The sequence below is a fragment of the Oncorhynchus clarkii genome, chromosome 10 (assembly GCF_045791955.1).
Source record: "Oncorhynchus clarkii lewisi isolate Uvic-CL-2024 chromosome 10, UVic_Ocla_1.0, whole genome shotgun sequence".
Lineage (NCBI taxonomy): Eukaryota > Metazoa > Chordata > Actinopteri > Salmoniformes > Salmonidae > Oncorhynchus > Oncorhynchus clarkii.
The window spans coordinates 41043144-41066092 of record NC_092156.1 but is presented as its reverse complement, the minus strand read 5'-3'; the positions used below and the strand labels follow the sequence as shown (position 1 = coordinate 41066092).

General features: G+C 44.6%; 1 protein-coding gene across 1 annotated transcript in view; it reads left to right on the top strand.

Annotated features, from left to right (window-relative positions):
• Positions 1-21282, top strand: part of LOC139419232 (protocadherin-1-like) — an 81307-nt gene extending 60025 nt beyond the window's left edge. The window contains exons 4-5 of the mRNA XM_071169203.1: positions 5628-5847; positions 20702-21282. Of these exons, the coding sequence (XP_071025304.1) occupies positions 5628-5847; positions 20702-21072 (591 nt within the window). The 3' untranslated portion in view covers positions 21073-21282. The remainder of the gene's footprint in view (positions 1-5627; positions 5848-20701) is intronic.
• Positions 21283-22949: the final 1667 nt, after the last annotated feature.

Below are 22949 nucleotides of genomic sequence, written 5' to 3'. Positions count from 1 at the left end.
TCAGATGAAGGGACACATGGAATGCCCGTCAAGTTGTTTCCAACGGATTACTTAGAGCGCAGGAATGAGATGCAGATGCATTTCCAAGATCCTCTTCCTCATAAAATGACTTGTCAATCAGAACTTCCATCTCCTATGTAGGCTAACAAATGAAGACGATCACCAAGGATATGAGACGCTATTAATAGACATTCCGGGGGGGGGGGGGTGAAGGAAGAGGAAGCCCAGAAAAAAGTTTTAAGCATGCTTGAAGGCTTTGTCATCTCACTTCACAACCCCATTATGTTCCACTTCTTTTAAGCAATTGGAGCTCCATGCATGCCTCCCAGCCGATAGCGCAGGAATAGAGATATTCACCCTGAAAAAGAGAACTTTGAGGGGGACTAAGGTACCCACTAGGGAGTGGATATTGCGGATTAATTTCTCTGGTGTCTGGCTTTCTCCATCTCTCCTCTCCTCCACACCCTCTTTATGGCCTGATTGACAAAGCCTTGTGTGACTATATTTCATATTCTACAGGGAGGTTTTTTAACATTTCTCATTACTTCGAAATGGGTGAGTTATTGTAAATGATGACAATTACTGTCATTTTCTCATTATGTTAATGTAGGCAGCATTTTCTCATCTTCTGTAAAAGCCTACCTTGTTTGTCAATTCAGCACTAGGTCTCTTAAAACAAAAGGAGTGGAGATTGAATGAGACCCATTTCCTCTTTATTTGTATACAGTACAGTTTAATATAGAAAAAAACACAGAAAGCCTCACATGCCCAAGGGAGAGGCAGAGACAACATGAGTGGGAGAGAGAGAGTGAGGTTAGGAATAAGACACTCAGCTCCACTAAGGTTTGAATGAAGTGCTCCAAATGGGTTGTGAAGGCAAACATATACAAATCATAGTACTGGTATGCTTTTACCTTTTCAAGTTGCAGAGATCTATGCTGCCCTTTGTTATCATTCAGTGTTGAGGAATACATACACTGCTGTTGGATGTAGAACTTTTCCCCATTGAATCACAGTTTGTGCCTTTCTGATGTTATGAAATGGGTTTGCTGCCCATCTTAAAGGAAATGGCAGATGTCTCCGTGGCCTGGTGATATGAAAAATTCAATTTAAAAGGATGAGAGAAAGAATTGTGCACGGCCTATTTTCATTCTCCCACACCGAGAGATATGAGAATGATGTTTTATTGTGAGGGGGGAAATTATGCCAATCGTACTGCAGAGAAATTCCTTCATAATTCAATTCAATTTCCTCTAAATCCCAATGGCAAGCTACTCTGCCAAAGAGAGGGAGAGTGACAGAGAGACAGAAAAGGATGGATAGAGGAAGATGGAGGGAGAGAGAGCAGTGCGGAGAGAGATTGAGACTGAGACAATGGGGAGAGTATGGTGGGAGAGTAGGATTTTTCCATGGAGGTAGAGAGAATTGCAGGGAGCATTGAACAGACAGCAGAGAAAGAGAGAGAAAAGGGGATAGAAAGGGGTAATGGTCTAGCTAGGACAATCAGAGCCATGGTAGCGATTTAGAAGGAAGTGGGGGTAAATGGGCTTGTAACAACTACCAATTGCAGTAAGAGGAGTTTTTTTTAGAGACGGGGAGTTTAGCAATTTACCTCTTTTCTAACTGATCAAAGTCAAATGCTTTACTGCAAGGCTAGTTCTAGTATGGGAGATGCCTCTTGTGATCTATTTTGGTTCACAGTATGTGTAAGGGAGTCAAGGATTTCTCTTGAAAGTTAATCTGGAGGTTCATTACATAATCATTTGACATAGTTTTGCCAAGATCAATTAAATCCTGGCATAACAAAATGCAATGCATGTGTGTCTGTAACTCTCTATCCAATACTGTCGTATAGGTTTATAGCAGTATAAACAGTGCCTTGTTCAACTCAAGCTCTGGCGTTAGTTGGAGTCCCTGTATGTTTTGTAAACTCTTGACAGTTTATTAGCTGCCCTGCATGTAAATCCTAGCAGCATTCCCAGTTAGTTACAGTGTGTTGTGAGTGCGCTGTGGCTCTGGCAGTCTGGGCGTGTACGCGGGGATCAATGAGCCGCGTTCTCTGAAGGCGTGGAGGAGAGCACAGGAAAGATGAGCTGCACGAACAAATATGACAATGAAGGAGTGCACCTCTGAAGAGATGCAGCAAGCATAAAATCATAGAAAGTGAAGCAAAGTGAAAGAATTGCATTCAGATCTGTTTTTATTTTTTCGATTTCACTCCGTCTCCTCTGTTGCTGACCGAATCCCCTCTTGTTTTCTCTCTTGCTCTCTCTCTCTCTCTCGCTTTCTTTCTCTATCATATAGTTGTTTTTGTATTGTAGGTGCAATAGCTTGGAGGCAAGTAGTCTGGAACTGGAGTCTTCAAAACTGCAGGCTTATCAAAGAGACACAGCTACCAGAAAACTAGAGGACAAGAGACAGAGGGGGAGGGAGGGAGGGGGACAGGGGCAAGAGGCAGACACTATACGGGGGTCAACATGAATTAGGGAAGAGGGAGATGAGACTAGATAGGATGGAGAACAGAGGATAAGGATGAAGGAGGAGAAAACATTATTTTTTATAAAGAAGGGGATAGGGACAGAGAGGAGAGAGGGAGCACATAGATGGCTAGATTAACAAACCCTTATATATTGCCATTTGGTGAGTTGTATTCATGCTCTTCACTGTCTCTGAGACTACCTTTCCCTCCATGGGAAAACCTTTCTATACCCAGGAAATCATGCACTTAACAATGAGTGCAGTGGCCTTGAAATGCCGTAATGTTGTCACAGTGAAGCCCTGCATTATTGTAGCCAGCATCAGCCAGTGTGAATGTAGCTGCCACTAATGACGAATCTCACTGTTCACACCGTTTCAAATGACAGGATGCAGGAGTAATGGTGTGAATGAATCACTCACAGACAACAACAAAAAACGCGCTCCCACTGGCCTCAACAGGCCCATGCTGAACTGAGAATGTCTCTCCTTCCATTAGAGCAACACTTCTCACCAGACCACACCTACTGTGAGAAGAACAGCCAGCTCCATCAGCCAGCTACAGGGCTTAATTTACGCTCTACTGTGCCAGGCCAGACGAATCCTCAGTCTGGGCATCAAACTCTCTGATTCAGACAAATCCCATCTGTATATTCTTTTGCACTCATATCATGATCAAACCATGTGACATTGCGCAAGGAAGGATAATTCTATGTGACACTGATCAGATTGATTAGATATTCACATTTACATACAGTCCTCTCGGATTTTGCTTTAGCCCCACCCCCAGCTCTAAGTCTTTCTGAGTTTCCAGCTTCCAGTCCTCTAGAATCTCCTCCAAGTCGCCTCTAGCCCCAAGCGTTGATCCCTCTACTGCTCCCCCCCCCTCTGTCTCCTCTTTGTAACTCCTCCAGGCTTGATGGAGTAGTTGTGTTCAGACTAAAAGGGAGAATCTTATTTCCCATCTGCGTAGCCCCAGCCTCTCGGCCTCCCAGCCTACCAAAATGCTGACTCTGTAGCTATGCCTGGAGGAGCAGTTTAAGCAAGAATCCATATTTAAACAACTAAATGCCCCCTTACATTTAAATAGTAATGTGTCTGCCTTGGAGACCTTTAATCACAGTCTGAGAGTTCTCCTTGAGAATACCATTACCTCGGTTCGTCCTAGTAAAGCAAACCAGCAAAGAGGGGTTGTCCTAAGGACATTAGATGACATTTCGATTAGGTCCCATTAAGTCTTGGCCAGACGTTGTCCCACTGACGTTCTGAGAACGTTTTGATGTCAATTAGACAATGTTGCGAAAAGGTTCCTATTTGGTACCTACAGGACGTTATCTGTGGGACATTCGATGACCACAAGGGGACGTTTCATGATGGTCCCAAGGGAACATTCTCTGGGGAACCTTTGTCTAGTTACCTGTAAGTTTCCAGGTTGTCACTGAAGACCATGTCATTACCTTTTTAGGTTGTTTTCAGGAAATTGCGTGAATGTCCCAAAGGAACGTCCCTGCAAACAAAATTTGCTGTTAAGATGTCCCTAGAACGTCACAACATGGTCACCAAAAGTAGTCAGGACGTTATGTTATGGTTGGGCCAGTAACCGATAGGTTGCTAGATTGAATCCCCCAAGTTCTGCCCTTGAACAACCCACTGTTCCTAGGCCGTCATTGTAAATAATAATTTGTTCTTAACTGACTTGCCTGGTTAAATAAATCAAAATAAATGGTCCCCTGGAGCTTTTGTCTAGTTCCTGGATCATTTTTAGGATGCCAGGGGACCATGACACAACATTCCGAGAATGTCATAAAATGTCCTTGGGACATCCCTGTAACAAAACTGGGAACTAGACAAAACCTCCAGGGGACCATGACACAACATCCCAAGAACATCCTAAAAACATTATTGGGGATATCTCCGGGACAAACTGGGAACTAGACAAAACCTGCAGGGGACCATGACACAACATCCTGACCACTTTAGGCAACAATTTTGTGATGCTCCAGGGATGTCCTAACGATACATTTTTGTTTGCAGGGGGGGACATCACGTAATGGTCCCAAGGGAATGTTCTCTGGTGGACCTTTGTGTAGTTCCCTGTCAGTTACCAGGACGTCGTTAAGAAGCATGTTAGGATGTTTGTAAGAGGTTCTCAAGACATTTATTTTACCAGTCGTCAAGACGTCACATTATGGTCCTTATTGCAAATCAAATAATGTAATTAAGGGAGGAAACACATAAAAGATTATGCTCTAAGACACACACACAAACACAGTGCGAGAGAGAGATTTTAGAAGTAGTAAACATCTCGTTCAGTAAGGCTTAAATTCATGGATAAAGCTCACTAACTTTTCCCGTGCAAATGTTAACGATGGGCTTTTTGTATGGCCATGACCATTTGCACTGGGGCATGTGGGAGGAGGAAGTTTACACACAGCATATGTTGGCCAGCACTTCAGAACACAGATAGGAAGTACTGATTGTGAGTGAAAGAAAGAAAGAAAGAAAGAAAGAAAGAAAGAAAGAAAGAGAATGAATTAATGAAACAGAGGAGAGAGTAAATTAAAAGTTGCTAGATAATTTATGATTGATAATAGCAAAACCATCGTGGCAGCATTAGTGGTCTGGTAGGCCTGATTAACAACCCAGTGTTGATGGTAATGTATGCTCTAAAAGCTGGTTCCTGTACAGTATACGTGCTAAAATGACTGTCCAAATGCTTCCAATCACTACTAAAATGGATCTGTTTAGTTTGCCTGAAAGAAGAGGGGAGGATGGAGAAGGGGAGAGTGGAGTACAGACCTGGGTTATTGATCTCCACCACAGACTTTTAGCAGCACAGAATAGGCAATAAGGCATTTTCTGCTGTATCAGTGGTTTCCTCAGTTTTACGAGGGGTGTGCGTGGGCGAGGGAGTGTGCTTGTGTTTGTGCCATGAGAAGTCATCTTTCCATTGTTGAAGATGGCAACTGGCCATTTAGTAAACTTATCTCTGTAAGAGAGAGATTCCCCCTGCAGTCAACTCCATTACAGCTAATAGAGTTGAGTCTATGCTTTTATATAGGACATGGTCTTCTGTCGTTTATCATTATGCTCCTCTATTAAGAAGGTTTCTGTTAGACTTTTATGTTGATGGAGCTCTACTCTGGTTTCAGCTCCCCCATCGCAGAGTGACATTCTCCACAGCCAATCCGGTGCAGGATCTGCAGGATGCATCTCAGCACAGTTACTATGACAGTGGCCTGGAGGAATCCGAAACGCCCAGCAGTAAGTCATCATCAGGCCCCCGCATCGGGCCACTGACCCTGCCTGAGGACCACTACGAGAGGACCACCCCGGATGGCAGCATCGGGGAAATGGAGCACCCTGAAAACGGTACGATCCTGAATTCTCTGTGAGTTGCAGTGTGTGTGTTGTATCTAATAGTAGTTTGTAGTCTGGTGTTTTGTGTTTGTAAAGTGTTTTGTGTTTGTAAAATGAGTGACTCAGGGTTGTGAACTAAGGCAGGGATTTGTTTGGGCTATTTGTGTGTTTTTTTAGAGGGTAGACATGTGCAGACAGTGTTGGTGACAAATCAAATCAAATCAAAATCTAATTGTATTAGTCACATGCGCCGAATACAACAGGTGTAGATCTTACCGTGAAATATTAATTACGAGCCCCTAACCAACAATGCAGTTTAGAAATAAATAGCAAAAGCGAGACTATATACAGGGGAGTACCGGAACAGAGTCAATGTGCAGGGGCACAGATTAGTCGAGGTAATATGTACATGTAGGTGGAGTTATTAAAGTGACTATGCATAGATGATAACAACAGAGAGTAGCAGCGGTGTAAAAGATTAGATGTTCAGGAGTCTTATGGCTTGGGGGTAGAAGCTGTTTAGAAACCTCTTGGACCAAGAGCTCCGGTACTGCTTGCCGTGCCGTAGCAGAGAGAACAGTCTATGACTAGGGTGGTATAGAGGTCCTGGATGGCAGGAAGCTTGGCCCCAGGGATGTACTGGGCCGTACGCACTACATTCTGTAGTGCATTGCGGTCAGAGGCAGAGCAGTTGCCATACCAGGCAGTGATGCAACTAGTCAGGATGCTCTCAATGGTGCAGCTGTAGAACCTTTTGAGGATCTGAGGACCCATGCCACATCTTTTCTGTCTCCTGAGGGGGAATAGGTTTTGTCGTGCCTTATTCACGACTGTCTTGGTTTGCTTGGACGATGTTAGTTTGTTGGTGATGTGGACACCAAGGAACTTGAAGCTCTCAACCTGCTTCACTACAACCCCGTCGATGACAATGTGGGTGTGCTAGATCCTCTTTTTCCTGTAGTCCTTAATCGTCTCCTTTGTCTTGATCATGTTGAGGGAGAGGTTGTTGTCCTGGCACCACATGGCCAGGTCTCTGACCTCCTCCCTATAGGCTGTCTTGTCATTGTCAGTGATCAGGCCCACCACTGTCGTGTCATCGGGCAAATTTAATAATGGTGTTGGAGTCGTGCCTGGCCATGCAGTCATGAGTGAACAGGGAGCACAGGAGGGGACTGAGCACGCACCCCTGAGGGGCCCCTGTTTCGAGGATCAGCATGGCGAATGTGTTGTTACCTACCCTTACCACCTGGGGGCGGACCATCAGGAAGTCCAGGATCCAGTTGCAGAGGGAGGTGTGTTTAGTCCCACCTTATTGATTGATGAGCTTTTAGGGCACTATGGTGTTGAAAGCTGAGTTGTAGTCAATGAATAGCATTCTCACATAGGTGTTACTTTTGTCCATGTGGGAAAGGGCAATGTGTGGTGCAATAGAGATTGCATCATCTGTGGATCTGTTGGGGCGGTATGCAAATTGGAGTGGGTCCAGGGTTTCTGGGATGATGGTGTTGATATGACCAGCCTTTCAAAGCACTTCATGACTTCAGACGTGAGTGCTACGGGTCAGTATTCATTTGGGCAGGTTACCTTAGTGTTCTTGGGCACAGGGAGTATTGTTGTCTGCCCTAAACATGTTGGTATTATAGACTCAGACAGGGAGAGTTGAAAATGTCAGTGAAGACACTTGCCAGTTGGTCAACGCATTATTGCAGTACACGTCCTGGTAATCCGTCTGGCCCTGCGGCCTTGTGAATGCTGACCTGTTTAGTGTCCCGCTAGCGGGTCAACTTCCGTTGAAACTGGAGGGCGCGTATATTCAAATAAATTCTCATAGTTATTATAGCGGTTAAACATTCAGGTACATATAAGTGTCTTATATCACCCGAAATATTAAAATCTTGTTAATCTAACTGCACTGTCCAATTTACAGTAGCTATTACAGCGAAAACATGCCATGTGATTGTTTGAGGACGGCGCCCCGCATCAAAATATTTTTCCACCTGCACAGGTTTCATACATAAAGATTAAATATTTTTTTTAAATCTTCCTCTGATTTGTCATCCAAAGGGTGCCAGAGATAACATGTAGTGTCAAGTCTGTATATCTAGTTGAGTAATCCACTCATTCAACTTGCAGAGAAAGGAATCCGAAAATCTACCCCTAAACTTTGTTTCAACAAGTCACAATACATTTGTATTTACTCTACACCCTAAAATGTAATCAAAATATGATATATCCTTCGGAAAGAAGTATGTTCAATAGGAAACCGATTTTAGCAGGAGCTCAACAGATTTTCAAGACTGTGTCCTCATACAAAAACTTTTATTTCATATTTGTTTTTTACAAGCCTGAAACTTTGAACATAGACTGCTGACACCCAGGGAGCTATTTTACATTATGAGCTTTCTCTTGCATTTTTATAAGAGGATGGTCTCTAAAAAAAAAAGAAACCAGTTGGTTTTTCTTTGGATTTTCTCCTTCCATGTCTATTGTGTTATATTTTCCTACATTATTTAAACAGTTTTACAAACTTCAAAGTGTTTTCTTTCTAATGGTAGCAATAATATGGATATCCTGGCTTCAGGTCCTGAGCAAACAGGCAGTTTGCTTTGGGTACATCATTCAGGCGGAAATGGAGAAAAAGGGGCCTGATCCCTAAGAAGTATTAAAGGTCTTACTTACATCTGCTGTGGAGAGTGTGATCACACAGTCTTCCAGAACAGCTGGGGTTCTCATGCATGTTTCAGTGTTATTTGCCTCGAAGCGAGCATAGAAGTAGTTTAGCTCGTCTGGTAGTCTCGTGTCACTGGGCAGCTCTCGGCTGTACTTCCCTTTGTAGTCTGTAATGGTTTGCAAGCCCTGCTACATCTGACGAGAGTCAAAGCCGGTGTAGTACGATTCGATCTTAGTCCAGTATTAACGCTTTGCCTGTTTGATGGTTCATCAGAGGGCATAGCGAGATTTCTTATAAGCTTCCAGGTTGGAGTCCCACTCCTTGAAAGCGGCCGCTCTAGCCTTTAGCTCAGTGCGGATGTTGCCTATAATCCATGGCTTCTGGTTGGGGTATGTACGTACGGTCTCTGTGGGGACGACGTCATCGATGCACTTATTGATGAAGCCAATGACTTATGTGGTGTACGCCTCAATGCCATTGGAGAAATCTCGGAACATATTCCAGTCTGTGCTAGGAAAACAGTCAAAACAGTAGTTTAGCATCTGCTTCATCTGACCACTTTTTTTTATTGATCGAGTCAATGGTGCTTCCTGCTTTAATTTTTGCTTGTAAGCAGGAATCAGGGGGATAGAATTATGGTCAGATTTGCCAAATGGAGGGCGAGGGAGAGCTTTGTATGTGTCTCTGTGTGTGGAGTAAAGGTGGTCCAGACTTTTTCCCTCTGTTTGCACATTTAACATGCTGTTAGAAATTTGGTAAGACAGATTTCAGTTTCTCTGCATTAAAGTCCCAGCCGCTAGGCGCACCACCTCTGGATGAGCATTTTCCTGTTTGCTTACGGCGGAATACAGCTCATCGAGTGCGGTCTTAGTGCTAGCTTCAGTCTGTGGTGGTATGTAGACAGCTACGATAAAAACAGATGAAAAATCTCTAGGTAGATAGTGTGGTCTACAGCTTATCATGAGATACTCTTCCTCAGTTGAGCAAAACCTTGAGACTTCCTTAGATATCATGCACCAGCTATTGTTTACAAAAATACATAGTCCGCCGCTCCTTGTCTTACCAGACGCCACTGTTCTATCCTGCCGATACAGTATATAACCAGCCAGCTGGATGTTGATAACGTCGTCGTTCAGCCACGACTCCGTGAAGTATAAAATATTACAGTTTTTAATGTCCCGTTGGTAGTTTAATCTTCCGCGCAGGTCACTGATTTTATTTTTTGCTAGCAGAATGGAAGGCATTGGGGGTTTATTCGATCGCCTTTCAATTCTCAGCCTTCTCTTCACACAAATGACCTGTTTCTGGCCCTGTTCCCGGGAAAGCAGTATGTCATACACGTCGGGCTCGTTTAAAGGAAAAAAAGGATTCTGCCAGTTCGTGGTGAGTAATTGCAGTTCTGATGCCCACAAGTTATTTTCAGACAAAAGAGACGGTAGCGGCAACATTATGTACAAAATAAGTAAAAACATAATCGATTAGGGACACGTAAACCGTCAGCCTTCTTCTCCGGTACCATCTTATGTGTGTTGTGTTTGCACAGCGTTGTATTGACATTTTTGCTGTTGTTTTGGCTGGTGGCACAGATGGATAGAAGGATAGATAGATAGATACCCACTGGGCACACACTGGTTGAATCAACGTTGTTTCCAGGTCATTTCAATGAAATTACATTGAACCAACGTGGAATAGACTTTGAATTTACGTCTGTGACCAGTGGGTAGATAGATCTTTGTGTTGTGGTGTCAGAGGTGGAGTCAGCAGTGTTTCTGTCTTTTCCCTTAGCAGGCCCTGTCATCCCTCTCTCAGAGCTGTAAGTCATTCCTAATGACCCTCCCTCACAAGTGTGCTAATTAAAAACCCCAACTAATGGAGCGTTTGGCCTCCAAATAAATCTGCCCTGTGATATCTGTGTAGACAACAGTGTGTTTGCCGTAAACATTTTCCCCTCCTTACGCCAAGCGTTCTCTCTGCAGCCAAGTGTACTTAGGTGTGCCAGTTACAGAGATATGCGTTTCCCTTTGCTGTGTATAGAGTGCTCAAACCACAATACTACATCCATATATGCTGTGCAACAGTAGAGGCTGTTGAGGGGAGGACGGCTCATAATAGTGGCTGGAACGGCGCAAATGGAAAGGCATCAAACACATGGAAACCTTGTGTTTGATGTGTTTGATACCATTCCACCTATTCTGCTCCAGCCATTACCGTGAGCCCGTCCTCCCCAATTAAGGTGCCATCAACCTCCTGTGCTGTGCACTATGCCTAATACACACAGACATCTCGGTCCATGGAAAAGCCTTTACCCATAGCAAAGAGCAATAACCCTATTAAGATTATCCATGCATGCACTGACAGTAAGAACCACGGGTCCTTAAGGCTCAGCGTAGTGCATTGTTAGTCCTGTACCACAATGCACTAAATCATACACTGGATGCAAGCACCAGCCAGAAGGGCACTGCTTCAACTCTGTTTGCTTGCCAATAGTTTACTGTTCCACAACATGTCCTCATTGGTTTCGTCTCCAATATTAAGCCTTTTACCTATTCCACTGCTTTTACTCCAAAGCATGGCTTCGTCTTTGTTTCCTTTTTGTCTGGGTAAAACATGGCTTCCTGTGGCTTTCTCCCAGAGCCTCAGTCGCCCCATGTGGGGAGTGGCTGTCAGCCGCCCAGCAGCAGACAGGGAAGAGAAAGGAAACGTTAGGGAGAGAAATGTCAGCTCCACCCGGGAACGATGTGTGTTGGGGGAGAGGATGAGTGACACGCTAACAGGTGGGGCCAGTCTCCTGCTCTGTGCGTTCACAGCCACTTCCCTCACATATGATATATTATGCATGCTTTATTTTCTGGCTCTGTTGTTGTGTTGTATTCTTTCCAAGGAAGCATCTTGGCTGAGCAAAAAAAAAAAACTCCATTTAAAGAACAGAGGACTTTGTTGTCTGGTTTGTTGTTGGTGGCAGGAGGACAAGATTGTGATCGGAGCTGGAGCGGTTAAAGAATGAAAAGACAGAGAGAGATGAGGGAGATGTTGGATGCTGACAGGGAGCTGGGACTGTGTCGTCTTTGACAGAGATGCAAAGCCAACAGGGTGAGCACGTAGCAGCATGTAGGGACTGGGAGCTGGGAGATGAACCGCTAACAATGGATAGACCTAATTAAAATGTGATTCTCACTTCAGGGAGATTACAGAGAAGGCCCACAGAAAATGATGGATGTGAAAGGAATGGAGCGAGACAGAGGGATTCCTCCCTCCCCATTTCCACCTGGTCTTTTTCCTGCTCTGTTAGAACGAAGTTGAGCGACAGGGTGACCGACTGTACCAATGCGGGGATTTATTCACGTCTACTGAGATGATTGACAGGTGGAAAGCAGGGAGGTGAGCACTCTGTGTGTCACTGCATTTAAGCTGGATGAAAAGCAATATGTGAACTCGAAACATTCAGCGTGTGCGTCGTTGGCCCCGCAGATGGAATGACGTGGATGTGGTTTATGATGCAGGCTGGCCTTTTGTTATGGGAAATCTACATTTTAAAAGTGTGTCTATGGCCCACAGCAGGAGGAACTGTGGTTTATGATTCACTCTGGCCTTCTGTTCTATGAGCTCTGGATTTCCTGTATCTGTCTGTATCAGTGCTGCTGCCTGCTGTAATGGTTGATGTCCTGCTCTGTCCTTCGCTGGGTGGACTGATAGTCTGTCTGTATCAGCAGATTGAAGTTAGGATGACTCAGTGATGTTATGGTTCACTATTGTCTTTTGTAACACTTCCCCCTTTGTTCAGGATGCCTTGAAGGTCGGATGAAGTTCATCTTTCTGGGGAAAAAAACAAACTAGACCTTCAATTAACTTTGCTAACCCACACTACAACAATCACAAATCTGTTTGAGTGCCAACGTGAATCCCAAACTACTCTGGTAGAGTTCTCAACACCCTTCAATATCATAAAGCTATCTTATACAGAAATATCTCTCCTGCTCACCATATGTGAGAAAATGTAATGCAAAAAACTAATTTCCTAGGTTTCCCTGTCTAGTCTGATTGACCTAAGAAACTGTGTGGTAGTTTCTTGTGGCTTTTTAATTAACCACTATATTAACGCTAGTTTTGTGAAAGCAATTGGGGTTGATACTGTGTAATGGAATGTGTTCTCTTGCTCGGGTGGTATAAGCCTGTGTGGTGTGGGTGGGAGTGTGTGGTCTTTGACTCAGGCTCTGGATCACTGATAGAGACGGAAGCATGCACTTCCCTGGCGCTAAGCCTCTTGTCTTCAGAGAGCAGGTTCAGACAGCGTTCGGAAGATCTGTGATATTTGATTTGTATGCTACATGATCTGCAGCTATTGATTTCTCCAGTTCCTTTCTTTGTAGGCCTCCTCTGTATTTCCATTCTTGACTCCAGGCTGTGTTGGAGTGCTCTACATTAGGTTTCGTTCTCCCATATGCATTCTCCACTGTGGGGTATACATGTGCATGAATTCTGCTTTATTCAAATGCCTTTTTCACCCTTTCACACTTTAGCACATCTGCAACAAGCGTCTAAAGCAGTGGGAGTGACTGTTTGAGTGTGCATGTGCACACACGTGTGTGTTAGGAGTACGTGTGTGTGTGTGGTGGGGGTGTTCACAAGCTAAGTCTTTGCAGATGTAAAATAATATCTTAATATTTAGATTTCTGAATAGTCTGATAGGCTTCCTAATCCTAAAGCCAAACATCATCACTGATCTACCATTGTCTAATTGTGACTTTTCTCAGTTATCATTAGTCATATTAGACATCTTATTTCTGTCAAAACAAAATATGTGATGAAAGTTAGAAAACAGCGTCCAGCTACTCTGAGTGACAGCAGTTCATTGCCACTTCCTTTAAGCTTAGTTGAGTCGTTTTGATTCTGCTTCATATGAGTTCTGAAATGCCGCCAGTCTTTCTGTCATGACTATGAGAAGCTATGCTCATCGCAGCTTCTATTAGCTAATTTCCATCATATCTAAACCAATGAGGCAGTAACCCAGACCAGTAACGAGCCCCAGCGCAGCCATTGCCTCACATTATCAATGACCTCAAGTGTTTGACACTCCACTGTCCCCATTACGTCCCCTCTGTCCGGGTCACTGGGGACCCTGAATGGGCCCACAGCCCCCACTCATAGATGATACACTCTAGGTCAATGACTGCTGCAGCATACTCTGGGTTAGTGGTGACCAGCAGTATAATTAGGATGCTCATAAACTCTGGTTCAGTGAAAACATTACTCCCAGTCCCAGTGTTCTAGTCATGTCCTCTTTCCCCCGGGTTGGTGATGATTCCCACTAGGATCAGTGCTCAGCCCCCTGGCTGTGGTGGCGTGGGCACTGGCACAGTTGGGACCCCTTGTGTATTGGAGACCGGTACCAGGGCATGCTCACACACACTGACACACACAGTCTCTCTGGGCACCCAGATGGAGTTATTTCCATGTGGCTAGATGCTCAGCATGGAGCCTCACTCTGTCTGCCTCTGTGCGGACTCACTGCACATATGGGCCAGTGAGAGAAAGGGATAAAATTGAATAAAATGGCATTTGCATAATAATGAGGACCATTAGCGATGCTGTGTGATTTTTCTCCCTCAGATGTCTCCGATGATGCATGTAGCCTTGTATTTCTGTTCTTTTGAACTCCTAGCAGAGATTGTTTTGTTCTGTGGTTGTTTCAAAAGCTCTGCACCCACCTTCTGCCCAACAGACTACATGTAACTAATTAATGTCACACTATGGTGCCATACATGGATGCCACTGAACACCTGTATGTGTGTCTGTGCGTGGGTGGGTGGGTGGGTGGGTGGATGCATGTTTTTCTGTCTGTGCGTGTATGTGAGTGCAGTGTGTGCGTGCGTGCGCGCGCGCGCGTGTGTGTGTGTACTGCACTGATTTTTGTTGTGTTTGAGGGAGAAAGAAGGAGAACGAGGGGGACATGGAGAAAGAGAATGAGACAGACTGAGAGACAGTGTGAGTCTGAGGGGGCTTGTTTGTCTTGCGGGTGCCAGTTTGGGCTGCTGCCCGGGTGCCAGTGTGGCGTGGCGATGGTTTTGCCCAGACAGATGGTGCTGGGCCTTGTCAGAGTCCCTGCCTGTTAGTAGAATTGATTGCAGAGGCCTGTGCCAGCCTCTCCCAGGACAGTGGCCTATGCAGGCATATCATGGGACTGCCACCACCTTTGAGGCGATAGGTCATGTGACTCACAGCTTATTTTGGGCCTGGTTGAAAATGTGTGAACAATGCAGTCCCATGCAAAGGGTCCCCCTGAGGCAAGTTGTCATGAGCAATCTGGCCTTAATACAGAGCACATTCTGGCACAGCTATTGTGCTCAGTTCCAATCAGCTGCTGCTGTTTGTTGCCCCCAATTCTTTTAGTTGTTGTTGGTATCTTTACTGCAGAGCCAGCAGGTCAGTGGTAGAGAAGTTTCTTACTGTAGTAGAATTGCATTCTTTAACCTGCCACGAGCTTTGACACTATGGACAATGTTTCACAATATCCCTTTTGGTGATGCGTTTATGAGGCAATGGAGCTGAAGACAAAAGGCTAGTGTTGTGATAATATTTTAGGGTGTCATAGGTGTCTCTAGAGGCCCCTCGGCTCCCGAGTGGCGCAGTGGTCCAAGTCACTGCATGTCAGTGCAAGAGGTGTCCCTGGTTCGAATCCAGGCTGTATCACATCCGGACATGATTGGGAGTCCCATAGGGTGGCGCACAATTGGCCCAGCATCGTCCGGGTTTGGCCGGAGTAGGCCGTCATTGTAAATAAGAATTTGTTCTTAACTGACTTGCCTAGTTAAATAAAGGTTAAATAAAATATCAATCTGGAAAACTCCTATCTGTCTGTGATCACTGGCAACATGGCCTATTCCACAACACAGTCAATGCATCGACCCATTCACTGCAATGGCTGTAAAATGATACCCCTAAAGAGAAGAGAGACCATTGGGATGGACTAAGTGAGGACAGGGTATCAAGGACCAAACCATTGACCGTATCATATAGGAGATTGGCTTATTGTCCTTTCTGGAGAATTGGCATGGAAGCTTATAAAACAGATTGCAGCCACAACATGCAGTAGCATCCACATTACGATGCTGTCCTTATTATTCTACTACCCAAATTCTACCCATTGCCGGCAATTTCACAAATGTTTTCTTCCACTTAAAAAGATTTCCCCAAAGTTTCATCATTCAGTGAGGCCAGTCCAGTTCACTGTAAGGCTTTGATAATACTGTTGATAACAGCTCTGCTTTGACAGAAACTTAAATTAATTTTGGCTATATTCCATGTCGCATTTGAAATGGATGTCAGGGAGATTGTTCTGTATTTCCATTTCTTCACTGTTGTGTTCATCAAAGTCACTTTTGGGGTTTCAGCCACAGTATTATGAGAAGAGCGTAAATCACGAGGGACATGATTGAATCAAACAGTGCTTATTAACATACTCATATTATTCACATTTTTGACATTCTTTCTGTTTCTATTGACAAAATCCCCAAATCCTTTTCACTTGAAATTAAAACTGGGTGAATGAATAAGCCTCTTTAAAGCCATGCCAGTGCTGTGAAACATAGATGATCACTATGAATTAGTGTAGCTATTTGTCAGAGTCAGAGCACACGGATATGAATACACATTAGGTCCCTTAAATAATCTTTCTAACTACACTCTCCAAGTATTAAATGACTGCTCTTAATACCACGCACTCACTGTAAATGTACGGTTTCACAGCTAAGCTTGCAAAGTGGACGAGTGTGCCAGTATCTCGAAGCTCTATTTACAATGTGTGTGCATGTATTACTTTAATAGAAATATATCATTCTCTGTCCATAGAGAAATCTCGGATAGGATTGCGCCTGCTCGCACCTTATCAGCAGGAACCGGCGAGCTGAAGCTGCAGATTTGGAAGTGATGATATCTGTGAGAGCTGGGACCTGAGAGTATGTGGTTGTAAAGAGAAAGGCATAACAATGTCTCCATTAGCCTATCTCTGCTCTCAGCCACTGGAGAGGGCCCATTCAGCTGGGGGTCCCACCGCAGCAACAGGGGGTCCAGAGCAGACAGGGGTAGGCATGGGAGGGGGTCATTAGAGGATCAGATATAGAAAGTGGTGATGGAGTTCTGTGGGCCTTAGAGGCGTTGGTTTGCCCAGTCTCACCATCCCTGGGTTCATAGAGCAGGTAACACACAGTAATTTGGGGAGGGGAGCTGGCTTGGGGCCACATCGTCTTCCGCCCCAGTTGGGCTGCTCAGACGGGCATTAGAGAGAGGCCCCGGGGGTCATCTCTCCATCACAGTGCGACGGGGACCGAAAGCCGCTTAACAGCTCTCGAACTAGTGCACTGCCCTTCCATGATGGATAGCACTTGAGGGACTGGAACTGTGTGGGTCTGACATGTACTTCCTTATTTCCAGCGAGTCACTATGGAATGGAGCCGCTGTGGCCTTTAAGGCTTTCTCACAGCCAGTGGAGTGTGTCCCTCAATTCACTGGGGTTCATGGCCACTGCCTCCTCAACAAGGAACAGCACAGCATTGCAGTCACACAGAAGATCTCCCCAATTGCTCTCCAAACACACTCAAACAAAGCTCTCACCAAACTGACAAATATTACTGAAGCATCATAAAACCAAAACATAGGCTACTATCATAGCCAAATGTAAGTAGCATTGATCTCAAAGATCCCAAGATACCATATTAGGCAAATATCAGTATGATAAGCCTCAAGTTAGAGCCAGTGTCCTTACTCAGCCAAAGCACATACAAATGTTTTAGGACAAAACAAACCATTCCAAACATCCTGCTAGTGTAATAAGGCCAATGTCATGCCAATACTAAAAATAGCATGCAGCATTGAATGTAGGCCTATATTAAACTACACTCTATAGTGCATGATTTCTTGCAGCAGTAGACAGCTGATCCCACAAAACAATCAGTGAAGGGCAGTTGGGAGCTCTGTTATGCACTTTAAAGGTCATTTAACCAAAACATTTGGCCTCACAGAAACACCTGAGCCTTTGTGTCTCTCCTCTCTTGCCCATTCTGCCACATCTGAGCCACTCTTAGATCTGCCGTGGTTTTGTACATTGGTTATGTCTATCTAAGGATTCCAAGGCTTTCTTCAAAGGGCCTTTGCGCTGACCTCTCTTCCTCATAGGTAAAAGTTGGTCAGAAACACAGGAAGCTGAATGAAAGGGATTAGTCCACAGACAGGAACAACTGGGGAGGGTGGGAGGGATAGGCCGGGGCCGACTGACCTTCAGAGAAGCTCTACTGACGCTTTCTCTCTTCAAGGAGATCGTTATCGGTGAGAAAGTAAACCAAACACAGGTTCAATAATTAATCAAATATTCTCTTGAAATGTACCCACTTCTCATTTTTTTGGTGTAAAAAATTCACAAGCTGAGATTTGCTTCCTTAGCCCGAGGAAAGGCTCCACAGAGCAGCTAAAGACTGGAGGATGGGCAGGGATGATCACTGGGAGGATATGCTGTTTGCCTCTCCTTTCACTCGAGTGTCAGCCTCTCAAAGAGAATCCCCACAATTCCCATGACAATTTGACTGTTATATAATGAGTGCGTATGCAGAATGTATATGCTAAATGATCCCAAACACGTCAAAACAATATTTATAGAAAACAAGGAAAAGTCCCAATTTGATTTGTGAAAATGGTGCATTCCTTCTGTACGTGTGATATATTTAGTGTTTTGTTGCGTTTCTGTTTAGCCACATATTTTATTTCCGTCTTGTTTTCTCACTCCCTCTTTTTGAGGAAGACAAAGTGTCAGGTATCACTGCTTACCGAAGGGAACTGTTGTGAATGCTTTAGTAAACACTCTCAATATGTCACTGGAAAACAAACACGACCCCGGAATTGTATTTATCCTACTATGCATGAACAGATCACTATCGAATCACTGCCTGTTTTGATAGCACGCTCCATCTCTATTGAGAAGGCCTAGAGTATGTAAAGATATATGAATACATTGGGTGTTGTTTCCACTGTCCGTGGGGTGCCTTGAATAAATGTTTCATTCATAAATTAACATTTTAGCATTAACCACAATTATATAACCACAATTTCCAGCAATAATGACTTTATTTTGTTCTCCTCCATCTTTCTATGAACTGCGGGTCTCTAATGTCTGTTCCCCATCGATCACAAGCGCTGTGGCACACACTGGAAAGCAGCCGGTGGGGAGAGGGAGGATTTGCAATCAAACAGAGAGGAGCAGTGTGAAATCTCAGGAAGAGCAGCTTCCCCCCATGCCCATGGGCAGGGGATCAGACGGAGAGGAAGCCTGGCTCAGACAGCCAACACCTCCCACTGGCACCCTGATGCAAGCAGCATGCAAACCCACCCCTCACATGTGTATCAGCTGGGGGGGTTGAATTCTGCACGTACTCCCCTTCTCCTCTCCTCCGTGGTCGTGGATGGTAGAGTGTGTATTACAAATGTGTGAAGGAAGTGCATTTGAAATCAATGATGAAGTTCACTGGGAATCAAAAAGTGAGAGGTGGATGGGATATTGAATGTTGCTCGGCAGGGTTTCCTGTTGTTCATGGCTAAGTGTGTCTGATGTAATGAATGGAATATATGAAATAGATATGCTTAAAAATGAAACCGACTATAAGTGAATGAGCGATAGCTACATGGGCTGCACTGGGCTGTCTCCAGATCTGGAGAGTTCAGGACTTGCTGTGTAGGGAGAAAAAATGGCATTGAGTCACCTTTCTTCAAAACCCAATCACCTGCTCTCTAAATCCAATCACCTCCCTGTTAAAGCCAGTGCCCTGCCAGTGCTGCGGCTCACCCATCCACTCTCTGGGCTGCCCGCTCTCTTCCTGCTCCCGGCCTTTTGGAGCTGCACTCTCCAAACGTGACACATGAGACTGTGAACTCTTAAAGGGTTTGTTTCAGGCCTAGAGCTTGATTTATTCCAGGCTCCACTCCAGGAGAAAAAAAATCTTCCTTTTCCCTCACCTTTCTTTTTGCTGCTCCTTTAAGTTAACCTACTGTGCAACTTCTTTGATGTATCTTCCATGTCCACTGTGTGTTTGGGGTCTGTTTATTTCAGCAGTGTGAGCTGTGCTGAGCTGAATGTGCACAGTAGGTAAAAGGGTCAATACTGTGGCTTTGTGTTGTGCAGGTGGAAGAGCCCAGAAGTCCTACATAATGGTTGTATTAGAGCTAGCTGTGTGTACAGACACAGAGAGACCAGTGGGGAACAGGTCCCCTGGGCTGCTAAGCAGGCCTACAGGCTGCCGCCTCCAATTTCCAGGCAAGCACATGTAAGGGTTGCTCTGCATGCTTGTTTCCCTGTGAACTGCACAGAAAGCTGAACTGACAGAATATCTCCGTTGTTTGTGTTTTGAGATTCATAGGTGCTATCAAGTTACTGTACATATTGACCGAGAGGGTGTTCCCTGTGACCCAGTCACCATACCTTGTATTTTCTGTGACTGCCCAAGAAGGGCGTAGGTATGCAGTCCAGCTATTGATTTGGATCTGTGCTGTTTGGAATGAGGTCAGTAGGTCGTGGACCTATTTAATTAATTAGGAACGGTAGAATGGAAAATGTATAACAATCAAGGACATGGACTCATTTCAGACCTGCCAGTCAATAACAACCATACCACAATGGGTTTACCCTGGGGCCCTGCAGGGATCCCTGTGGAGCCACATGCAGCATTGTGTGTGGGTGTGTTGTCTGATCATGCATGCGTGTTTGTGTGTAGAACTTTTTTTCTCTCCCTGGAAACACATTGGGGGCGCCATTTACACCCACTGCATACTAGATGGCAACCTACATACAACACAGCCACGCGGCAGCACAGAACATGGCAACAACAGGAAAATTATGGCAACTATCAATCACCACTAGACACACGGTCGTAACCTTTGCTCAATGCTTAGCAATGATTGCCCAAATCAGTGAAAGGACTTCATAGAACACACCACTGGACTGCAACTACTGTAGCATCAATGGCACAGTGCATAGCAACAGCTACATAGCAACAGCTGTACTGTGCATAGCAACAACTACAAGGGAAATAGCAGACAGAGCAGGAAGGTTTTCACAGACTGGGCGTTGTTATATCAGCAGTGAAACTCCCTCTATTGTCTTTCTTGTCTGTTAACATTTTAACCTCTCTGAACATGGGTGTTCTTCTCTCCTTGCAGATATGCGATCCATTCCTGATGTGGCAATGACGGGGAACTGTACTCAAGAGTGCAGCGAGCTGGGCCACTCTGACGCCTGCTGGATGCCTGGGCAGCCCTCCCCAGTGCGCAAGACCAGAAACCCCCCTAAACTCTCCACCTTCGTGCCTTACCAGGAGAGAGGCAGCCTGGGCCGCTTGGCCAACGGGAGCGCCAGGCTGGGTGGAGAGGAGCACCGAGCCCACCTTCCACCTTCCCGGAGTGCCTATTCCAACAGTGGCCACGCCCCAAGTCAGGACTTTCCCCTGGAGGAGGTGCCCCTGAGCGTGGCCACCGAGTTCCCGTCCACCTCTCCTCCTAGCCACACCCCCAAACGAGAGATCTACCTGTGAGAAAGCCCCATCTCCCATGTCTGATTGGTGCACAGATAGAGGAGCCACAGAGACACACCCACTTTATAAAAAGAAACATGCTCTTATGCTGCATTCATAACAAAGTGGGAAGGTGGTAATTACCTCATAAGATTGGTAAAAATCGTCTTGAACGCCCCTCCACTGGTAATTACTAGTGGGAAACACATCTATCATCCCTAAACTCCGACTTCTCCCACATGCTCACCTCTGTCACTTACTAAGGAAATTACCTTGATAACAGCATTTTCGGCAGTTAAATGCAACAACACAATAGTATTTATAAAAAGCAATCTATTCATATGGTTTTTTAACACTATAGTTTGTTTACACGCATGATAGCTGTACTTTGAGTTTATGGTTGAAGCAGCTTGTTGGCCTTTAGCCAATCTGCATTTTTCAAAAGATTTAAAGCATGTGAATGCATCCAACTGGTATTTACAACTTCACAACTGGTAATTAGCACCTTCCCATTTGGTTAAGAACTCAGCATGTCCATTTATTTAAATAAATATCCGTTCTGTAGGAAATATGGTCTGTAATTCGTGGAACCATTGGTATGTGCAATAGGAGTTTTTCAGTTTATTTATTTTATTTATTTACATATTTATTGGTTCAATAATGTATTAATTAGTTAATGTATTCATTTATTGATGCAGCTTATTTGAAAGCATTGGTTGAACACTTGTGGTAATATCACACAAAAAAATATACAATCAATCCCTCAAACGCTACTGATTTACTTAGCTTAGCCCCAGCCTGTGGAATGTTCTCTGGAACTTTTAATGTGTGATCAGTGCTTTAGTGCCATAACCAGATAACATTCAACTGACAGGCAATACATCCCTAGGGTAGACTTAATGCTTTTGATTACAAATCAAATTGAATGGTCTTTCTTAATGTACAGTGCTGTAAATACATTTGAATGGTGTACACTGTATCCTGTATATATTTCTGTCTGGCTCAAGCTGATAACAATAGCCTCAGAATTTTTTGCAGTTGAGCTTTTCTTTCATTTGAGCTGCTGCTGTTTAAAACTTGATTGAAATGTTTCCCTAAAGCTTGGACAGACTGTGTGGAAAAGCTCTTGATTGAATTCTACACATACACACCCGTGACCCCCAATCATGATAGAACCATGGCCTTGTACCTCATGCTCTCTGGAGAGCTCTTCAGCCAGTGAAGAGAGCTGTGTGGCAGCATTTAATCGGACAATGTGTGTTCCACTGAGTCTCAGCACTGTGACTTGTCTCTTTTCCTGGAAACAGTACACTTAGAGGCCACCGCACCTGGTCGCCCTGACCATTCCCAATCCTTTCCCAATCCTTTATCCAATCCTTAATACTTTAGTTCCTTTAGAACCTGTGGTTCTCCACCTAGATGAGACTATATTCTCTGTCATGTGTGAAAAGCTCCTCTCCAATGCTAGGCCTCCCTATGCCGAAACAACACTATGCTAATCAGTGGCTTTCCACGTAGAGGTCACCATTAACTTCAACCCTGTGTCTCCAGCCTCGTTAGGGTTTCTCTTCACGATCCGCATGAATTTCAATGGTTCTGATGAATGCATGAGGAGTTATTCACACGAGTTTCGGCACAGAACTCTTCAGTCCTGAGAACCACTGAAGTGACTGAGAGTGCTGTGACTGAACTCCCCTGTCTCACAGAAACTAAGCTTTTTACATTCCCAGGCTGACTCCTGAACGGCTTCAGTAATCTGGGACTAAGAGACATTTCAATTTGCAAAGAAGGGAAGCGGTTGTCAATGCCTTAGAAAACACTCTGGTCACCATTTTGTTTGAATAGACCTGTTGCATCCATTGGTGCATGTTATAAACAATGGTGAAATGGTGCCATTT